The 19681-nt window shown below is 39.8% G+C and overlaps 2 protein-coding genes across 2 annotated transcripts; both read left to right on the top strand.

Moving 5' to 3' along the window:
* Window positions 1-5398: 5398 nt before the first annotated feature.
* LOC113708207 (uncharacterized) lies at window positions 5399-6346 on the top strand. The gene has a single exon (XM_072057884.1). The coding sequence runs from the start codon at window positions 5399-5401 to the stop codon at window positions 6344-6346; it is 948 nt and encodes a 315-aa protein (XP_071913985.1).
* A 568-nt stretch (window positions 6347-6914) lies between these two features.
* LOC140010585 (uncharacterized) lies at window positions 6915-7388 on the top strand. The gene has a single exon (XM_072057882.1). The coding sequence runs from the start codon at window positions 6915-6917 to the stop codon at window positions 7386-7388; it is 474 nt and encodes a 157-aa protein (XP_071913983.1).
* The last annotated feature ends 12293 nt before the right edge of the window (window positions 7389-19681 follow it).

The following is a 19681-nucleotide window of genomic DNA, read 5'->3' as shown; positions in this document are numbered from 1 at the left end:
TAAAAGAATGCGGTATCGTACCATAGTACACTATATCGAGTTCATCTATTATGAATGGTGTTGTTGAAAGACGAAATAGAATACTTAAGAACACGATAAGGAGTATGATATGTTATTATATCTTACCAGAGTCATTCTCGAAAGAAACATTTAAGATTGCAACATATATCTTTAATAGAGTTGCCACTAAAGTAACTGTCAAAACCCCTTATGAGTTTTGGATAGGGAAAAAGTTCAGTTTGAAGCTTTTACATATTTGAAAATATTCAACTGAAGCAAGGTTTTATAGGTAAAATGAAAAGAAACTGGACTCAAGAATGGTTAGTTATTATTTTATTGAATATTCTAAAAGATCCAAAATTATAAATTTTATGATCTTACGATTAAATCAATATTCGAGATGAAAAATACTCAATTTTTGAGAATGTCGAGTTTGGAGAAAAAGATACAGTTTGGGACCTTGTCTTTGAAGAGAAATATGTTAATATTCTTGACTTTAGTCATGACACAATAAATTAAAACAATGTCAAAGAATAAATTGTTATAAAAGAACAAATTCTACCTCTTCAAGAACAGTACCACTAAGAAGATTCATTAAAAAAAAGAGAAGTGCTGTGCCACATAATTATATATATATTTTCAAGAACATGAGGATGATACTGGATTAATAGAAGATGATCCAATCAACTTTCGTCAAATCATAGAAAGTTCAAATTTTTAAAAGTGGGTCAATTTCATGAATGAAAAGATTAAGTCCATGAAAAACAATGATATTTGGGATCTTGTGTTATTGTCAGAAGGAGCGAAATCCATTAATTGTAAATGGATATTTAAAATAAAAAAAATTTGAAAGGTAATGTGAAAAAATAAAAAACTCATCTTGTCACTAAGAATTTTACACAAACAGAAAGTATCGAGTATAAAGAAATCTTCTCTCCGATTTTTTCGAAGAGTTCTTTTAGAATTATAATGGCATTAATGAGACATTTTAGTCTTAAATTATACCAAATGGATATAAAAACAGCGTTTCTCAATAGTGACATTGATGAGACGATATATATGGTGCAGTTAGAAAATTTTGTATCGGGAGATCCAAAAAATATGATTTACAAATTTAAAAAAATACATCTATGGATTCAAGTAAGTATCTTGACAATGATATTTCAAATTTTATCAAGTGATCATCTTATGTGATTTTGAAATGAATGTAGTAGATAATTGTATATACCATAAATTTTGTGAAAATAAGTATATTTTTCTAATATTGTATGTTGATGACATTTTACTTGCTAGCAACGATATAGGCCTATTGCATGAAATCAAGAAATTTCGATTTAAGAATTTTGAGATGAAAGATTTTGGTAATACAAATTTTGTATTAGGCATACAGATACATCGAGATCGCTTTCGAAATATTTTTGGACTATCACAAAAGAATTATATCGAAAAGATTCTTTAAAAAATGACATATAAAATTGTAAATCAGGTGACATTTCTATTATTAAAAGAGACAAATTTAGTCTCGACTAGTGTTTTAAAAATGCTTTTGAGAAAAAAAAAAGTAAAAAATTCCTTATACGTTAGCAGCAGGGAGTCTAGTGTATGTTCAGATTTGTATGCATCCGGATATTGTGTATATTACCGAAATATTGGGTAGATATTTAAACAATTCTAGATTAGATCATTGGAAGGAAATCAAACGAATTTTGCGGCAATTACTAAAAATAAAAAACTACATGCTCACTTATTAGAGGTCAAAGAAGTTCAAGATTATTGAATATATTGATTCCGATTATGCTGGATATCAAGATAGTATAAAGTGAACATCAGGATACATATACTTGTTAGTTGGGGGTTTCATGTCCTGAAAGAGTGCTAAACAATTTCTTATAACTTTTTCTACTATGGCTACAAAATTCATAACTTATTGTAAGGCGTCTAATCATGGAATTTGATTGCGAAATTTTGTCACAAGATGACGTGTAGTGGATGATATTAAAAGACCATTCAAATTATTTTATGACAATAAATCAATAGTTCTATATTTCAAGAACAACAAGAGTTTAATAAAATCTAAATATATAGATATCAAGTTTCTGACTGTTAAAAAAAGAGTACAGAGTGAACAATTATCAATAAAATATATCTGGATAAACTTTATGGTTGTAGATTCGTTTACTAAAGGATTGCCACCCAAAATATGTCATGAGCATACTGCTCGTATGGATGTCATGTAATTAAGTGGTGTTTAATTTTAGTAGGAGTTTATTATTTTAAATGCCTTTACGATATTGATAATTTTTTATTATTAATATTTAAGGATATTTTATACATAAATAAAGTTTAAATTTACTTACATTCTAATTTTGGCATGATTTGATCTCATGAAAATTTAAGATGGATTAGTTGAAAATAAACATGTTATGATCATATTGCATGAAGTTTTCATACTACACATCCATATCATGATTCGTGTCATTTAATTGCATCAGTATATGTGATCATTGATAAATTAAGTTACGAAATTGTAATAAAGGACGCTTTAATCCTATATTGGTGTAATTGATGGACCAAATTGACTGTAGATATATTTTGATAATGACAGTAAAGTTGAACTAATACAATTAATTGTAAAATATAATTATAAAGTTACACATATATTCAAAGTAGGAGATTGTTATATCCTTAATTCAATGTTAGATTTATATGTGAATAATTATGTATTACAAACTATCAAATAAGGTTAAATTCAATTAAAGTGATCAATTATAATTTGGTCTTTAATGTATCTAGTAGGATGTGAGCCTTTAGTGTGTAGAGATTTAAGGATAATTTCTATTTCTATGATGGATTAAAATAGGAATCCAAAAGGTAACAGAAAAGTTATCTATAAATAGGGTTATAGTTCTCGAGTCACACGTATATCTTAGTACTACAAAATAATTCTTTCTTGATATCTCATCATCAGGAAAGATAACAGAGGGAAATTAAAGTATTCTCTCGAAAGACCAGCGAATATGTGTTGACCTGAAAGACTACCCTAAGACTTTAAGAATTCAATTACCAATCAATCAACATGAATCCAGGTATACTTTCATAATTTTATTATTGGTTTATTTTTTAGTGATCACCATAAATATTCTTGATTGAATATGTGATAGTTTTCATAAAAAGTTAATATAAACAACCACCAACAACAATATATATGTGTAGCAAAGAAACCACTATACAAGTTTTTCAATAGCTAAGGTAGGATGCAAAAAGATAGATCTGCAATTTAAGTATCGTGGGGCTGCTAGGGTTTTGACAGAAACCATGGCGGCAGAGGCTGCCCTCCCACCTAGAGGGAGGGCAACCTGAGTCTTCATCTCCTTCTTTCTGAAAAAAAGCCTTTTCAGAGTTATTCGCTAAAACCTCTTCGTAGCAGCCAATGCAGGTTCATGCGACTATGTCGACTCATCGGGGGGAGCCGGCAGTGGTCTTCAGGGCTGCTGATATGTCAGCGATATCCTCTCCATTCTGTTTCGTTCTGGTAGGGATATTCTTGAAGGGCAAGCTGGTAATGCCAGAGCTACGAAACTTTTTCACTATGCTGGACTTGAAAGAGACGGTTACAGTTGGTCTTTTGGACGGCAGGCATATTTTGATCACACTCAATAATGAGGCAGACTTCTTACGGGTTTGGTCTAGAAGTATTTGGTATGTATACGGTTGCCTCATGAGAGTCTTCAAATGGACACCAAAATTCCATGTGGACAGACAATCTTCATTGGTTCCTGTTTGGTTTAGGTTGTCTAAGTTGCCAATTCACCTATTTGATAAGTAATGCCTATTTTATATTGTTTCTTGTCTGGGTAATCCCCTATTTGTTGATGCCGCAACTGCTTCTTACACTCGGTCGAATGTTGCCCGAGTGTGCGTGGATATGGATTTGCTGAAGGCCTTGCCATCAAGGGTGTGGCTAGATATGGGGTATGGAGATGGTTTCTGGCAATCGTTACAGCTTGAAAATCTTCCCAAGTATTGTGTTCACTGCTATAGGCAGGGACATGAAGAGGGTCAATGTCATGTGAAAAATCCGAAATTAAGGAAATTTCAATAGGAGTCACGTCACAAGAATGAATTGGAGCTGGCTAAGCCTGTGCATGAGTCACAGGACAAGAGAATGGGTGTAACCCAGGTCCATCAGTTGTCCAATTCGCAAGCTTCTCTAACTGCTGGGCACAGGGAATCCTCGAGTTTGGAGGGTAGAGTGACTGCAAATGTGGGTGGGACAGTCCCTGGGTCTCATCCTGTGAATGCGCCTGCGACAAAGTCTCAGACACCACGGGCTGTTCCATCGCAACAGTCTCTATCTCAGCAGTTTGCGGCTGGGGATGTGGAGTCGGCGGGGCTGGATGGTGGGAGGAGTACGGAGGTGGGTTTGACAGCCTTGAAGCAGCCTGCGGCAGTGGATGATGCAATGCTTGGTTCTGGTGCTTTGTGTATTGATATTGCAGTCCAGCGCACAACCACAGTTCGTCCAATGGCAGTGGCGGCAGTGGTGGATTCTGTTGTGACAGCCTTGCACGTAAAGGACGGCTACGGGGCTCCCAGCTGTAGCACTGATGGGGCGATTGATGTGAAGGTTGGTGAGCAGCGTTTAGTTGCGTGTGACGAAGAAGGTGCGAAGTGGGATGGTTATCCCATGACAGGAATGCTACAGGTGGTTTTACCAGTTCCGAAGGCGCAGGAGCGGTCCTTCCCTTCTGGGGAGCTAAGGGGTAGGGAGCTTCAAGGTAAGGCGGAGATGGCAATGGAAGAGGAACTTCAACTCGTGGAGAAGATCACAGGGAGCTTGTTTCCATGACAAAGGGCGAGTAATTCTAGTAATGAGGAATCGTCATCGGTGTTGGATATTTTCAACCTGGACCCCATAATCTAGCGTGTACAACATGATGTGCAGCACACAGAAGGCTTTCAATTGGTGGGTCAACACAAGCCAAAGGGATCCACGCAAAGTTTCCTTCAGACCGTTCTTTACGCTCCAAGAGTAAGTCATCCAATAACTCTTTCGCAACTTTGTTAGATGATTAATTATCTCTTTTGGAATATACGCGGTGTATCACGCCCTCCTAATTTTCGTAGATTGAAACATCTAATTCGACATCACTCTTTGCAACTTGTGGCTCTGTGTGAACCAAAATTGCCTGCAACTTCTGCTAATATCCAGTCCATTCGTCTAAGACTTCACATGGACTCGACCTTGATAAATAGTACTGGTTCAGTATGGGTGTTTTTCTCGAGTTCAGTATCTTGCATATTTGTGGGTGTGTCGGATCAGCACTTGTCCATAAAAATTAATTCCCAGTTACTACCCTTTCCTATGATATTTTCATTTGTGCATGCTAAATGTACAATGGCTGAGCGTGAGGGCCTTTGGGCCGGTTTGCGTAATGATAAGGAAGCGTTGTTGCCTTGGTTCATTGTAGGGAATTTTAACGTGATTACAAGAGAGGAGGAAAAGAAAGTGGGGGTGCCGTTTAGACCTGGGGAAGGGGTTGAGTTGCTATCGTTTATGTCCATAGTTGGGGTGGTGGATATGGGCTTCTCGGGGTCCAACTTTATGTGGTGCAATAATAGACAAGGTCGGGCAGGCATTTGGAAGCACTTAGATAGGCTGCTAAGTGACCGTTCAGCCGTGGAGATGGATATTAATTTTAGGGTCCAATATTTGATTAGGGCTCCTTCTAATCATGCTCTCTTGTTACTATCTACGGTCACTCGATTGGTGAATTGCCCCAAACCATTTCGTTTTTTAAACTGTTCGACCATGCATGAGTCTTTACTGGAGGTAGTTCGGCTGAACTGGCATGTGGAGTTTGTGGGGGACCCCTTGTACGTGTTGGCAGCTAAATTGTGTCGAGTTAAAAAGGCACTGAAGGCATGGTCGAGGGAGTCTTTTGGGGATATCTTCGAGAAGGTGAAAACGGCAGAGGAGGAAGTGGCACAGGCTGAAATTTGCTTCAACAAGGACCCTTCAGAGCTGCACCAGATTTGTCTAAATGAAAAACGGGCTTTGCTCACCCATGCGCAGGTGAACGAAGATTTGTTTTGGCGCCAAAAAATCAGGGCAGTATGGCTGACAGGTAGGGATAAAATTATCAGGTGCTTTCATGCTTATGTTTCTAAATGGAGGAAGAAGTCTGTGATCCATCGTATAATATCGCAATACGGGGAGTGGCTAGAAAGGGAGGACGATATCTCTAAGGAGGCAGTATTCTCTTTTCAACAACTGCTTGCTGATCAATCAGGGTTGAGTTCCGCTCCAGTGTCGGATGTGATCCCAAAACTGCTAACTGATTGAGATAACCTTGAGTTGGAACGTCCCCCCTCTCTAGAGGGGGTTAAGGACGTGGTGTTTTCATTGGATCCCGGCAGTGCTGCTGGTCCAAATGGATTTTCGGGGAGGTTTTTTACCTTTGCATGGGCGGTTGTCGGGAAAGATGTTTTTGAGGCGGTAGGTAGTTTCTTTTTTGGATCGAAACTGCCAAGGAGCATAACGGCTACTTCTATTGTCCTCATTCCCAAGGTGAGTTCTCCTCAGGATTTCTCGCATTATCGACCAATCAGTCTTTGTGCATTTGTGAATAAGATTATTTCTAAATTGCTTGCGAAGAGATTGGCGAGGGTTTTGCTGCTTTGGATTTCTGATAACTAGAGCGGCTTTGTTCAGGGTCGACAAATTTCAGATAACTTTTTATTGGCCCAAGAGCTAGTTTCCTGCATTCGGAAGCCGAATAGAGGAGGTAAGATATGACAAAGACCTATGATAGGGTTTCCTGAAATTTTCTGATGCAATTGATACGTAAATTTGGCTTCGGGAAAGGTGGATTGATATGATGTGGCGACTGGTGGCTAATGTGTGATTTTCAATGATTATTAATGGGACACCAAAGGGGTTCTTCACATCTTCAAGGGGGCTACGCCAAGGAGCTCTGTTTATTTTTGGGGCTGAAGTTTTGTCTCGTTCACTGAATGCTTTGTTGGGAGATAGGGAGTTTGTTCCTTTCAAGGTTCCCAGAGGCTGCCCTAACATTTCTCATCTCGCTTATGCAGATGATGTAATGACTTTCAGTAGCGGGTTGAAGAGTTCGTTAAAGATGGTCATGCGTTCTATGGAAGCATATTGTAACGTGTCGGGACAACAGGTGAACCTCCAGAAAAATTGTATTTTAGTGCATCGGAGGTTTCACGTGGCAAGAAAGCATATCATCTCTCAAGTTACGGGCTTCCAGGAGAAGTTTTTCCCCATTAAATATCTTGGCTGCCCGCTCTATGTCAGAAAGGGTAAGATGACCTACTTCTCTGGAATTGCGGACTCGATGACCAAGCGGGTGTTTGCGTGAAATAGTAAGCTGCTATCTTATGGTGGGAAATTGACTCTTATTAATAGTGTGCTTGCATCTAGACCAATTCATTTATTGGCTATTGCGACTCCCACGGAGGGTTTCTTTCGAAGTCTGGAAAAGATCTTTGGGGGATTCCTATGGGACAGCTCAGACTACGGTTTACGATTTCATTGGATAAAATGGAGTTCTATTTGTAAGCCAGTGGAAGAGGGTGGCGTGGGGATACGGTCGTTACAGTTGGCCCATGACGTTTTTTCAATGAAGATATGGTGGTCATTCCGAAAACATGTGTCCTTATGGGTATGCTTTATGCAGGGAAAATATTTGCGTAAGAGTCATCCTTGTGAAGCTGAACAAGTTCGGGGGCAATCCCCCATATAGCGAAGGATGGTGATGGTCAAAGACCTAACGGAACAGCATATTAGATGGGTTTTGGGGAATAGAGAAGTGGATTTTTTGCGCGAAAATTGGATAGGGCATGGGCCTATGTACAACAAGGTGGAGTATTTTGGGGTGCATTCAGTGGCAAATTTTGTTGACCAAGACTGGTGAAGCATACATCTTTTATAGCAATGGCTGCCACGAGTCATTGTGTCGGAAATCTTACGTATTCTTCCTCCTGCATCCCGACGGCCGGATCGATTGGTGTGGGACATAAACTCCTCGGGCTCATTTACAGCTTCATTGGTGTATCAGGTGGTGAGCCAACCTGCACCCAGGTCATTCCTTTTGGCAAATATATGTCATTCATTGATTCCTGCAAAGGTTTCCTTCTTCATGTTACGTTTGCTAGAGTCCCGACTACCAATTATGGATATTCTTTACCGTTTTCAAGTACAGGGTCCATCTCGCTGTTGGTGCTGTAAGGAGTTGGGGGTAGAGAGTCTAGACCATATTTTTTGCACAGGAGAGATCGCCTCACAGGTTTTGCAGTCTTTTGAAGGGGTTGATGGAGGTCTCGGTCCAGCTTATACTGTGCGATATGTGTTGGATAAATAGTGGTTACGGGTTACAATGAAATCCGCCTTGAAGCTAATATATCGAATTGTCCCTTGCCTAGTATGTTGGCATCTCTGGGGTCCTAGGAACTTGGTGTTATTTGAAGGCAAACGGGTGACGGCAAAAGTTATTCACTCGCGTATTGTCGGGGAGTTGCGAGAGATTTTGTGTGGCCGTTCCCCAATCTTGCTACTGGTGATTTATCTTGGTCTTCTCTTCTTGATTTAGTGGTCAAGAGGGACAAACCTCGTCGGATTGCCTGGCAGAAATGGAGCAGGTCGAAGCTCATGGTCCTTAAGTTGAATGTGGATAGATGCTATTAGGACAATCCGGGAAGGGCAGGCGGGGGTGGGATTCTAAGGGATCCATCGGCGCATTTTATTTTTACCTTTGCTAATATTTTTGATGTAGCTAAAAGTTTGCAGGCAGACCTGAAGGTAGTGGTTGAGGGGGTAAGGCTTTGTGTACAACAAGGCTTTGTGGATATGCACGTGGAGTCAGATTCTTTGTTTCTGATTCAAATGTTCCATGGCGAGGTGGGGGTACCTTGGTGGCTAATGCGTGACTTTGAGGAGCTATTAGCTTTGCGGCATGATATGCGAGGAATAACACACTATTTTCGAGAGGCAAATAGGTCTGCTATTTGTCTTGTTAGGGTTGGCATAAACTCGGGCATCAACAGGGTATTCGAGTTGTTGGATCAACTCCCGCTAGAGGTTAGAAGTGAGATTACTTTGGAACATGTAGGTATCCCTTCGATTAGGCTTGAATAGAGCTCGTCAGAAATAGTGCAATAGCTCTTGGAGGTACGGTTTAGGCCCCCCTCTTTGTACTCCGCCATTTCCGTATTAGCAATAAAAAGAAAATTACTTGGGAAAAAAATAGCTAAGGTAGGTGATGCTCAAGGTTTTGAACTTGTTACGATTCTATCTAGTTTTTCATGTAGTAATCTTGCCAAGTATGATTCTCACTAGAGCTTGATTTGTAGCCAGAACCTTTTGAATAAGTTGTTTTTCCATTTCTCCCATGGAATAGCTAGAAATTTGAAAGATTGAAACTATTAATATTTCATTAGTGATGAACTGTCATAAGATGTTAAAATTGGTGGTTCAGACCATTGACAATAAAATCTTTTACATGTTTTTTTTTTTGAAAATTTAGATAGCATTGTGGCTAACTGAAAAGTCGACATTGAATACATAAAAGGTTAGAAGTCTTAGCTTTTGCAAATTTTCAATTAAAAAAATCTGACAAAGGTGGAACTACTTTGTTTTTTTGCTGATTTTTTAGATAGTTGGTTAAAGCAACTTAGTTGAAGATTATGATTTTGTAATATTTAGCCTATGCACAGCTAAGTCCTAGTGGCTTTATGCTTAAATGATCAAATAATTTTTCCAAACACTGTTTTATGTAAATTTAAAAGAGTTAAAGTAGGAGAAATGCAGTAATACTATCACTGTAACGGTATCAGATAGGGAGGGGAAAAGAATCTTAGAATAGGCAGATGAATAAAAATCTTATTCATTTCAAGCAAGATTTTTATGCGTCAATTTCCATTTTATGTAGTTAAACTTTTAGAACAGTTGAACTTTGACATGTGTCGAGCCTGTGCAATAATAATTACTAAAAAGTTCTAATTACCACCACAATTAATTATAAAACAAATCCAAGTACTGGAGCAGGGACCCTAAGTGTGCAATGGGTTACTTGATTCACCCTATTCCTGAAGAGTTGGTTTGATCCGATATATCAGAATTGTCTATAAAAGTATTAAATTTTCATACAATGGCAAGTAAAGTCGATTCTATAGGAAACGGGTAGGAAGTTGTTTCTTTCCAAGTCAATAAAACAAAATTGGGGGCTATTTAGTGGAATGAAATTGAAAATAAAATAAACAAAATTCAAAAGCTAACTCACCAAGTGCAATTTACTAAAAATAGCAATTAATAAAATTCTACCCAAAGGATCAACTTTTCAGGCACGGTCCAATTAAATGATCATCGATACAAACATATTTCATTCATTCGTCACTAGATTGGTTATAGCCATCAACAAGTTTTGACAGCCAATTCTTCCTTACTTTTTCGACAGTCAAGGTACGACCGTTGACTGCTTCTCTAACCAAAAAACAACTCTAGGTACGATCGTAGGAATTTAATTATCCAGTTGCATTAAAATTAGAAAAACTCAACCCTAACCAATAAACACGCTAAGAGGGTTTATTTAAACTAGATCTTACGTTTTCCTAACACAAAGTAAATTATGATGGTTGTCACTAGTTGTCAACTATACGAACAATTACGGATTCAAATTAGTTAACGTGACAGTAGGCTATTAAATTAAATTAAATATCCGACCGTTGACACTCAATTAATAAAATACCCATGAACAATTAATCCAGGAAACGCACGAATAGTAACGAATTGGAAGAAATAATGAAAATTCGATTAGATATCACAGATATTATGGACCGCGCCTTCGCGTCGATTTTTGGGTAGAGAAGAAATCTAGCCGCTGCTCATCGTATTAGTCCCGCGTGGTTTGATTGATTCCATCCACACAAATATCAAAGGATTTGGATCGATGAAGTAACGAAGAAAGCAAAAGGAAAAGTCTTGATTGTCTCTGGGTTTGTGTTCGTACTGAAGCAAAAAGTAAACGAAAAGCACTAGAGAAAGTCGGTTACAAGCAAAAGCCAAAAAGTAAAACGTCTGACAGCCGGAAAAAAACAAAAACGAAGAGCTCCTCTCATCATATCACGTGAATTTGGTTTTCTTCTTTTATATCTTCCCAGTAGCGTCGCCAGCAGAAGAAAAAATGTCCAAGGGCAAAACTTTCTCTAGGAGTTTTAATCCCCTGCACCTCCGCGGCCCACGTGAATCTAATTTCCTAATTGCCCACATTTTCTACCAATTCCGCAGGGTCCGTCTTTTAGGTATATCTTTTCAGTTTCTGGTGTGGGCATGCCATGAAATAAAGGGTCTTCTGAAAATTTGCCTCAAGAGAGCACTTTTTGACACCAACCATCTACAATTTACACAAATATCAAATATGAGCAAAATCTCAACACTTAACACAGTAAGTAGCCAAAATTATGACAAAATAATAGTGCAAAAGGTGCCCAATTATTGTTCTATCAAATCCCCCCACACCTAGACAATGCTTGTCCGTAAGCATTTCGAAACTCAGAAGTACAATCAAGATAGCAACGATTATGCAGTAATCTACACTAACACAAGCATCCAGCATTCCTGACAATGCTGCCAAAATTAGAACACATCGGATAAGTGGTAGTCCAAAGAATATGAACAGTAATACTCGTCACCTTTCAAGAAAATGTATAAATATTTGGAACGCTCAAATCAACATCATGCAATGGTATTACCGTAGGCTTGCACATTTATCACATCTCCACCACTCAAAAGTGAGCTAACTATACAAATCAAAGGGACTTTAATAGGGTTGTAATGGGACTTAAGTAAAAGGCGGGATAAGAAGGTAAAGATAGGGAGTAATGCGTCAAGAGAATGTCTGATATCCACTACATAACCTCAGCACTTTACTGGAGAAATTTCACAAGTAAGGCATTTCCATTTGCTATATCCACTGTGCAAATGTCGAAACTCTTTTTTTCTCTCTTTTTTTTTTCCTGAAAGGGCGTCTTGCAAGGCGTGGGCTTGTAAGCCAGAATCCCATATTCATCAATTTGTTGACATTTTCTCCTTTTTTTTTTCCTTTTTCTCGTCTCTTTTTTTTTTCTTTTCGATCTCCGATGCACAGAACCAACACCATACAAGTTCTATTCTAACAACACTTGCGACTCTAGATTTATTTGCCTTGCAACAAGCAATGAAATTTAGACATCTCTTAATGATACCAGGTTGAACAAGAAAGTCTAAAAAGGTTCTGAGTTATCAAACACAGCTAACAAACAAAGGAGAAGGATAAAAGATCAAATTGGTTCATTATTGGGAGACAAGATAAAGGCATGATTTGTAGAAAACTAAAGAAGGTTAGATCCTAAATGCCCTTATCATTTCAGATGCATCTAGTTCAACAAAATGTGGTCTCGATATGTATAAAATAGCAAGTTCTAAAATGCCAATACCATGTGTGATACCCATTCAACAACACAAACGAAGCAAACAAGAATAACGTGCTCGTTCATGGCTCAAAAGCTCCCAAAAGTTTCAAGAATGGGTCAAGTCCAGCATATTCAATATTTAACGATATTGCCAAGGAAAATCAAAATGCATAGCTAGCATATATGACCACATACACGTGCACCTTGATTATATAATCCATCATAGCAAAATGCTCTAACAAAAAGTGAACTAACTACATATTTTTTCCTTTTTCTGTTTGTTTCATTTTCCCCTTTTTTTCTTTTTTTTTTCGAGCAAAAAGAAATAGTAGAAATAAAAAGAAATAATAGAAATCACTCCCCACATCTAAAACCTACATTGTCCTCAATGTAGTAAAGACAAAATAAAGTGTAAGGTTAAAGGGGGCGAACTTCCCTGACTACTGAGAGGGTGCAGCGAGACACTAAGGGAGAAGAGGATGAAGCGGCTGGAATCCAGTATGCACAAAGAAAGTTGCTTGATTCTCCTTCTGAATATGGGCCAAAACCTGCAGTGCTGCGAGATGGCCATCCAGCCGTTCAACAGTAGCGCCCAAATCCTGAATGAAATCCCGTAGGGTACGGAAGTCGGCGTCCCAAGGAGATGGCGCAGGGTGAGAAGGGCCCGCCTGACCCTCCTCCGATGTGGGTGCAGTGGGGGGAACCTATGGTTGGGGAACAGCCTCACCAGGAGGTGTGAACCGATAAGCATCCCCCACTTTGCGAATGACCCCCATCCGCTCTAGGGTGCGCAAGTCCAAAGGCTCAAGCTCGCGAGCTAAGGTGAGTTGATGCTCTTTATCTAGATCGAGCACTCCCAAGCGGACAACCGAATGAGTGATGAGGGAGCCCATAATCAAGGGTTTATGGCGCTTGCTGAGGATTGACTGCAACTGAGAGGCCACCCAGCAACCAAAATTGACTTGAACTTTATTACGCATGCATCGGAGGAAATAGAACTTAACTTTGGCAAGGGTGCCGGAGGAATCCTTCCGACCCAAGAAGTTATAGGTCAGAAATCGGTGAATGACCTTTAGCACCGAATCCTTGAGATATGAGGCCTTAGACTGACTTGGGTTGTAGAGTTGCTTGTCAGTGGACCACTCTCTCCATATCTCTATATAATTATTGGCAAAGGATTGGGTGTAGTCGCAGGCACTGTTGATATAGGCACCGGAGGCGATGGTGTCCTCACTCACAAACCCCAACATGATGTTGAACTCATTAATGGAATGGGCCTGTGGAGTACCCCTCAATCTATACTTGATTACCCCCGGAGAATCTAAGACTAGATTAGCAGACTTGTCAAAACTCAAAGGTGGCATAGAACTCATAGCAGAGCTCCTCATAAGCAGAGTAGTCAATAACCAGAAACTTTTCCCACCCTATAGCAGCAAACAACTGCTCCACCTCCCTAACAATATTCAACTGGTTGAGAGTTAGGGCGTGAAAGCACTTGCATAGTGCGAATGGACGAATCACCAAGGAGTTTACCCGCTCCCTCTGCGCCGGTGTGAGATCCTTCATAGGTTCTCCCTACACTCCAGGAAACAAGGTACTCCTAGACAGACCCAAACGGGACCTAGTAGGGGGTTGGATAGGGGCCCGCCTCTTACGAGAGTTGGAACCCGATGCCTTAGAGGTAGTGGCTTTCTTTGGAACCATGTAGGGGCAAAAATGTCAATTTCACAGGCACAAGCCAACAAGAAAATACCAAATGAAGACAAAGGGTCACAAGTACACTCCTAAGCACAGTCAACAAAACAAAGTAATTCACAGAGAATGAACCCACAGGTGTCCATAAGACAGATAATCAATGAAAGGCAGATATGAGATCCCTCACTTTCAGTCAACAATCAAATGGTCTCTTGATAAAACTAACAATTATGTCAACCGAACAAGAAGAGGAAATTTAGCAATAAAAATCACAGATCTGAGTCACTAGTGCAAAAAGAGAGAAATAGGGGTACCACTTTTTCCACGATGGAGGAGACTGCGGGAGAGACGCGCGGTGAGAGAAGGAGTTGCGAGAGAGTTCCTCTTGCGCGACTAATGGGCGCGCGGATGGGCAGGCTGGCAGAGGGGAAACCGCGGGCCTGGGCTCGTGCTAGCAGGCACGCTGGTTGCGCTTTCTCTGCTGGGTCGCGTGTTGGCTAACTTGCGTGCTAGTCGCGCACTTGTCTGAGAGGGGGTGTGCGCTAAGGCCGCGAGCTTCGGCTTGCGCTGCTGGAGCGCGCGATTGAGGGGCATTGTGAGGTACGTTGGTCCCGCGTGCGCGAGGCTAACTCGCGCACGACGTGCTCAGAAGGCAGCGTGCCGGTGGGCGTGCGCTGTTGGTGAAGGCGTGAGGCTAGGCAGTACGCAACTGGCGAGCTGGCGGCGGGCGCTCAAAATGCTGCGTCGGCAGATCTAGTCGGCGGCGCAGGCAACTGTGGCGAGGTGAGGGCGCTGGGCTACTCCTGCGCGCGCAAGGGTTGGAAGAATGGAGCGCGCGATGGAAGAGAGAGAAAGGAGGGCCGCGGACAGTGACAGTGATGGTGGCGGCAGACCAACAAGAATGGAGAAAAGAAGAAGTGAAACTAAGACAAAACAATGAAAATTGAAACGGAGAAACTAAGATAAATGTAATTGACAAGACCAGACAAGATAAGGAAAAAAAAGAAAGTAGAAAAATGGAGTTAGAGAGGTCCTGGTCAAGTTTTGACTTTCATTGACGCAAAGGTTGGAAGGCGTGGGCACGTCTTGGAGGCTATTGTCTTCTGACCATCGCGTCCCAATCATGTCCAAGAGAGTCCCTTCCAAGGCGTGGGCACGCCTTGACATTGATAGTCCCTAATTCGTACAATGCACTTGACGCACCCCTATAAAGCGTGGGCACGCCTTGGAACCCTCAGTCTTCTGTTAACCACCACAAAAATAATTATAATATAAAAATAGCACGACAAAATCGAAAGGTAATGAAAATTGACAACTAGTAATGTAATTCTTGGGTTGCCTCCCAAGCCGCGCCTTTCTTTAACATCTTTGACTAGACACTGTAATAGTTAGTTAAACCTCACAATCTGGTTCATCAAGAGATATGACCTCCACTTGCTCACTATTAAACCCTTCATAATAGGGTTTCAGACAGTGACCATTTATCACGAACTTCTTCTCCATTTTCAAACTATGAATTTCCACTGCACTATGATGAAAAATATTAGAAATGATAAATGGACTAATCTAACGTGAACGCAACTTACCGGAAAAAATCTTAAGTCTCGGTGATATAGGAGGACTTTTTGCCCTATTACAAATGATTTCCTTGAGACTTGTTGGTCATCAAAGACTTTGCTCCTCTCTTTATAAATTGATGCGTTTTCATAGGTTTCATTTCTTAGTTCTTCTAGCTATTGTAATTGGAGTTTTCTATGTTCTCTGACATCCATAAGGTCCATGTTGCACAGCTTAATTGCCCAGAACGCCTTGTGTTCAAATTCTACTGGGAGGTGGCACAGCTTACCAAAGACCAATCTGTATAAGGACATTCCAATTGGTGTTTTATACAAGGTGCGGTAAGCTCATAAAGTATCTTCCAACTTCAAACCCCAGTCTTTTCTATCAGGCCGCACCATCTTTTCCAGAATTGATTTAACCTCCCTATTCGACATTTCGGCTTGACCATTCGTCTGCGGATGATAGGATGTGGACACTTTGTAGAGTACGTCATACTTACGGAACAAGGCAGCGATCGTCTTATTGTAAAAATGAATGCCCCTGTCACTAACTATAACTCTCGACATTTCAAAGCCGATAAAAATATTAGACTTTATGAAGTCTGCAACCACTCTTGAATTATTAGTCCGAGTGGCCTTTGCCTCCACCCATTTGGAAGCATAATAGACAGCAAGTAGAATATATAAGAATCCAAAAGACGAGGGAAAAGGACCAATGAAATCTATACCCCACATATCGAAAATTTTAACAAACAACATGGGGGTTTGAATCATTTGGTTTTTACAAGAAATATTTCCCACCCTTTGACACTTATCACAAGATTTACAAAATGAATATGCATCCTTAAACAGAATAGGCCAATAACACCACTTTCCAACACCTTACGAGCTGTTCGTTTTGGCCCAAAGTGCCCTCCATATACAAAAGAATGGCTAAAAGTTAAAATAGAATGGAACTCACCGGCACTTACACATATTCTTATTACTTGATCCGAGTATTGCTTCCACAGGTAAGGGTCATCCCAGATATAGTATTTGGTGTCACTTCTCAATTTATCTCTCTTAACCTTTGGTCAACTTGCAGATAATTGATTCGTTACAAAAAAAATTGACAATATCAGTATACTAAGGTACTGACGAATCAATGGCTAGTAATTGCTTCTCTAGGAATGATTCTCTAAATGGCAAATCCTCCCTATTCGTAAGCAACCGATTCAAATGATCAGCTACCAAGTTTTCGGCCCCACTTTTATCCTTGATCTCTAAGTCGAACTTCTGCAGGAGTAAGATCCACCTTATGAGCCTCGGTTTCGCATCCTTCTTCGCCAACAAGTATCTCAAGCCTACATGATCAGAAAAAATAATTACTTTTACACCCAATAAATATAATCTAAATTTTTTCTAGTGCAAAAATGACAGCTAGTAGTTCTTTCTCCATCGTGGAGTAGTTGAGTTGGGCTTCACTCAATGCTCTCTACGCATAGTAGATAGCGTGCGCCGCCTTGGCAATCCTTTGCCCCAACACGGCTCCTACGGCATAATCACTCGCGTCGCACATGATTTCAAACGGTAGGCTCCAATCTGGAGGTTGAATGATGGACGACGATATCAACGATTCTTCAATTTATCAAAAGCCACCTTGCACTCGTGGGTGAAATCGAATGTCGGGTCTTTTTGCAGCAGTTTGAACAGGGGTGCTCCGATCTTTGAGAAATCCTTGATGAACCTCCTATAAAATCCTGCATGGCCAAAAAAGGAACACACTTTCCATACACATACGGAATAAGGTAGAGTAGAAATGAGATCTATTTTTGCTTTATTTACCTCTATTGCCTTAGCCGACACAACATGCCCTAAGACAATACGATACTCTATCATGAAATGATATTTTTTTCAATTAAAAACCAAGTTCGTTTCTATACATCTTTTCAAAATTAGAGTTGGATTATTAAGATATTCATCAAAACTATCCCCGTATACACTAAAATCATCCATGAACACCTCAATAATTTTTTCTACATATTCGGAGAAAATACTTACCATGCACCTTTGAAAAGTTGTTGGAACATTACAAAGATCAAAAGGCAACCTACGATAAGCGAAGGTACCAAATGGGCAGGTGAATGTGATTTTTTCCTAGTCCTCCTGTGCTATCGCAATCTGAAAGTATCTTGAAAAACAATCCAAGAAACAATAGTAAATACGACTAGCTAATCTTTCTATCATCTGATCAATAAAAGGGAGAAAAAAATGGTCTTTTTTCATCACAGAATTTAGACTCTGGTAGTTAATGTACTGACGCCAACCAGTAACTTTTCTAACCGGAACCATATCACCTTCCTAGTTCTCCTCTACAGTCACTCTTGTCTTTTTTGAGGCAACTTGAACTGGGTTCACCCAAGGACTGTCCGAAATAGCAAAAATAATCCCCACATCTAGGAGTTTAAATATCTCCTTTTTCATAACTTCCATCATTAGGGGATTCAACCTCCGTTGTGCCTGTTTATCGGTTTCGTATCATTCTCGAGGCTTATCCGGTGCATGCATAAGAACGGGTTTATTTCTTTGATATCTGGTTTGTTCCACCCAATCGTCTCCTTATGATCCCTAAGGATTTGCATCAGTTTGATCTCTTGACTCGGAGATAAGTGTGTAGAAATGATCACCGGAAGCGTCTCTCGGTCTCTTAGAAATGCGTACTTTAGATGTTTCAGGAGAGATTTAGGTTCTAACTTCGGTGCTTGCACAACTGAAGGTAACAATTTTGTCTGAGTTTCTAGCACAAAAAGAGTGGTAAACCCATACCTTGGAGGAATGGTTGGAAGTGAATGTAATGCTTCAATTGCATGGTACAACTCATTCCTCATGTCCACATCAAAAGTTACACCCAATTCAAGATGCTTGGTCAAAGGCACTTCCAATGTGTCTTCACAATCAAATTCGAAAGTTTCCTGTATAATGGGTTCAATAACACTAAAAGCAAAGACTGAATTAGATCCCTCCGGATACTTCATTGCCTCAAAAATATTAAAATTTATCATTTCGTCATCAAATTTCAGTGATAAACTACTCTCATTTACATCTATTTTAGTCCTAACAGTGCTAAGAAACGGTCTACTTAACAAAATAGGTGACAGATTTAACGACTTTTCATCTCCCATATCCAGGATATAAAAATCTGTTGGAAAAATTAACTCATTTACCTGAATCGGGACATCTTCAACTAGCCCCTCTGGATAAGCATTGGTGCGGTTAGCTAGTTGGATTATGATGGCCATTTCTTTCAGTGGTCCAAGATTCAAAGAAGTATAAATGGTTTTTGGCATCACATTGATTGACGCTTCTAAATCCAGCATTGCTTTTCTAATCGGTGTATCTCTTATTTTGCAAGAAATCGTGAACATATCTGGATTTTCACACATGGGGTGGGAGCTTTCTTTGGAGTATAGTCGATACGTTTTCTCCCACCACTACTCTTTTCTCCCCTCTCAACTTCCTCTTATGGATGTATAAATCCTTGAGAAATTTCGCGTACTTCGATAATTGTTTAATTGCCTCCAACAAGGGGATATTGATCTCCACTTTTCGGAATACGTCCAGAATCTCTTTCTCTTTCTCCACTTTCTTTGTCTTCTCCAACCTGCATAAAAAAGGAGGTAAATTAGATTTAATGGGTATTGAAATAAGAGTTACCTCTGGATTTTCACAAATGCGTCTTTCTTCTTCCATCTCCTTCTCGATCTCTTTTTCACTTTTGCTCTTTAGATTCGTGGTCTTAGACCCCTTTACTTCCTTGCCACTTCTCAGTGTCATGTCACTTACTTTCTTGGGGTTCGTTTCGGATTGCGAAGGCAATTTTCTAAAGACTTGAGATTCCAAGCGATTAATTGCAGTTGTCATGTGACTTATTTGAGTCTCTAGATTTTTCATGCCCGATCTAGTCTCCTAGTGGA

Source organism: Coffea arabica, chromosome 7c (assembly GCF_036785885.1).
Source record: "Coffea arabica cultivar ET-39 chromosome 7c, Coffea Arabica ET-39 HiFi, whole genome shotgun sequence".
Taxonomy (NCBI): domain Eukaryota; kingdom Viridiplantae; phylum Streptophyta; class Magnoliopsida; order Gentianales; family Rubiaceae; genus Coffea; species Coffea arabica.
This window is presented reverse-complemented; position numbering and strand designations above follow the sequence as displayed.

Excerpts from the sequence above, each read along its gene's own strand:
- LOC140010585 (XM_072057882.1), top strand. The coding sequence starts at position 6,915 with ATGATTATTAATGGGACACCAAAGGGGTTCTTCACATCTTCAAGGGGG.
- LOC113708207 (XM_072057884.1), top strand. The coding sequence starts at position 5,399 with ATGGCTGAGCGTGAGGGCCTTTGGGCCGGTTTGCGTAATGATAAGGAA.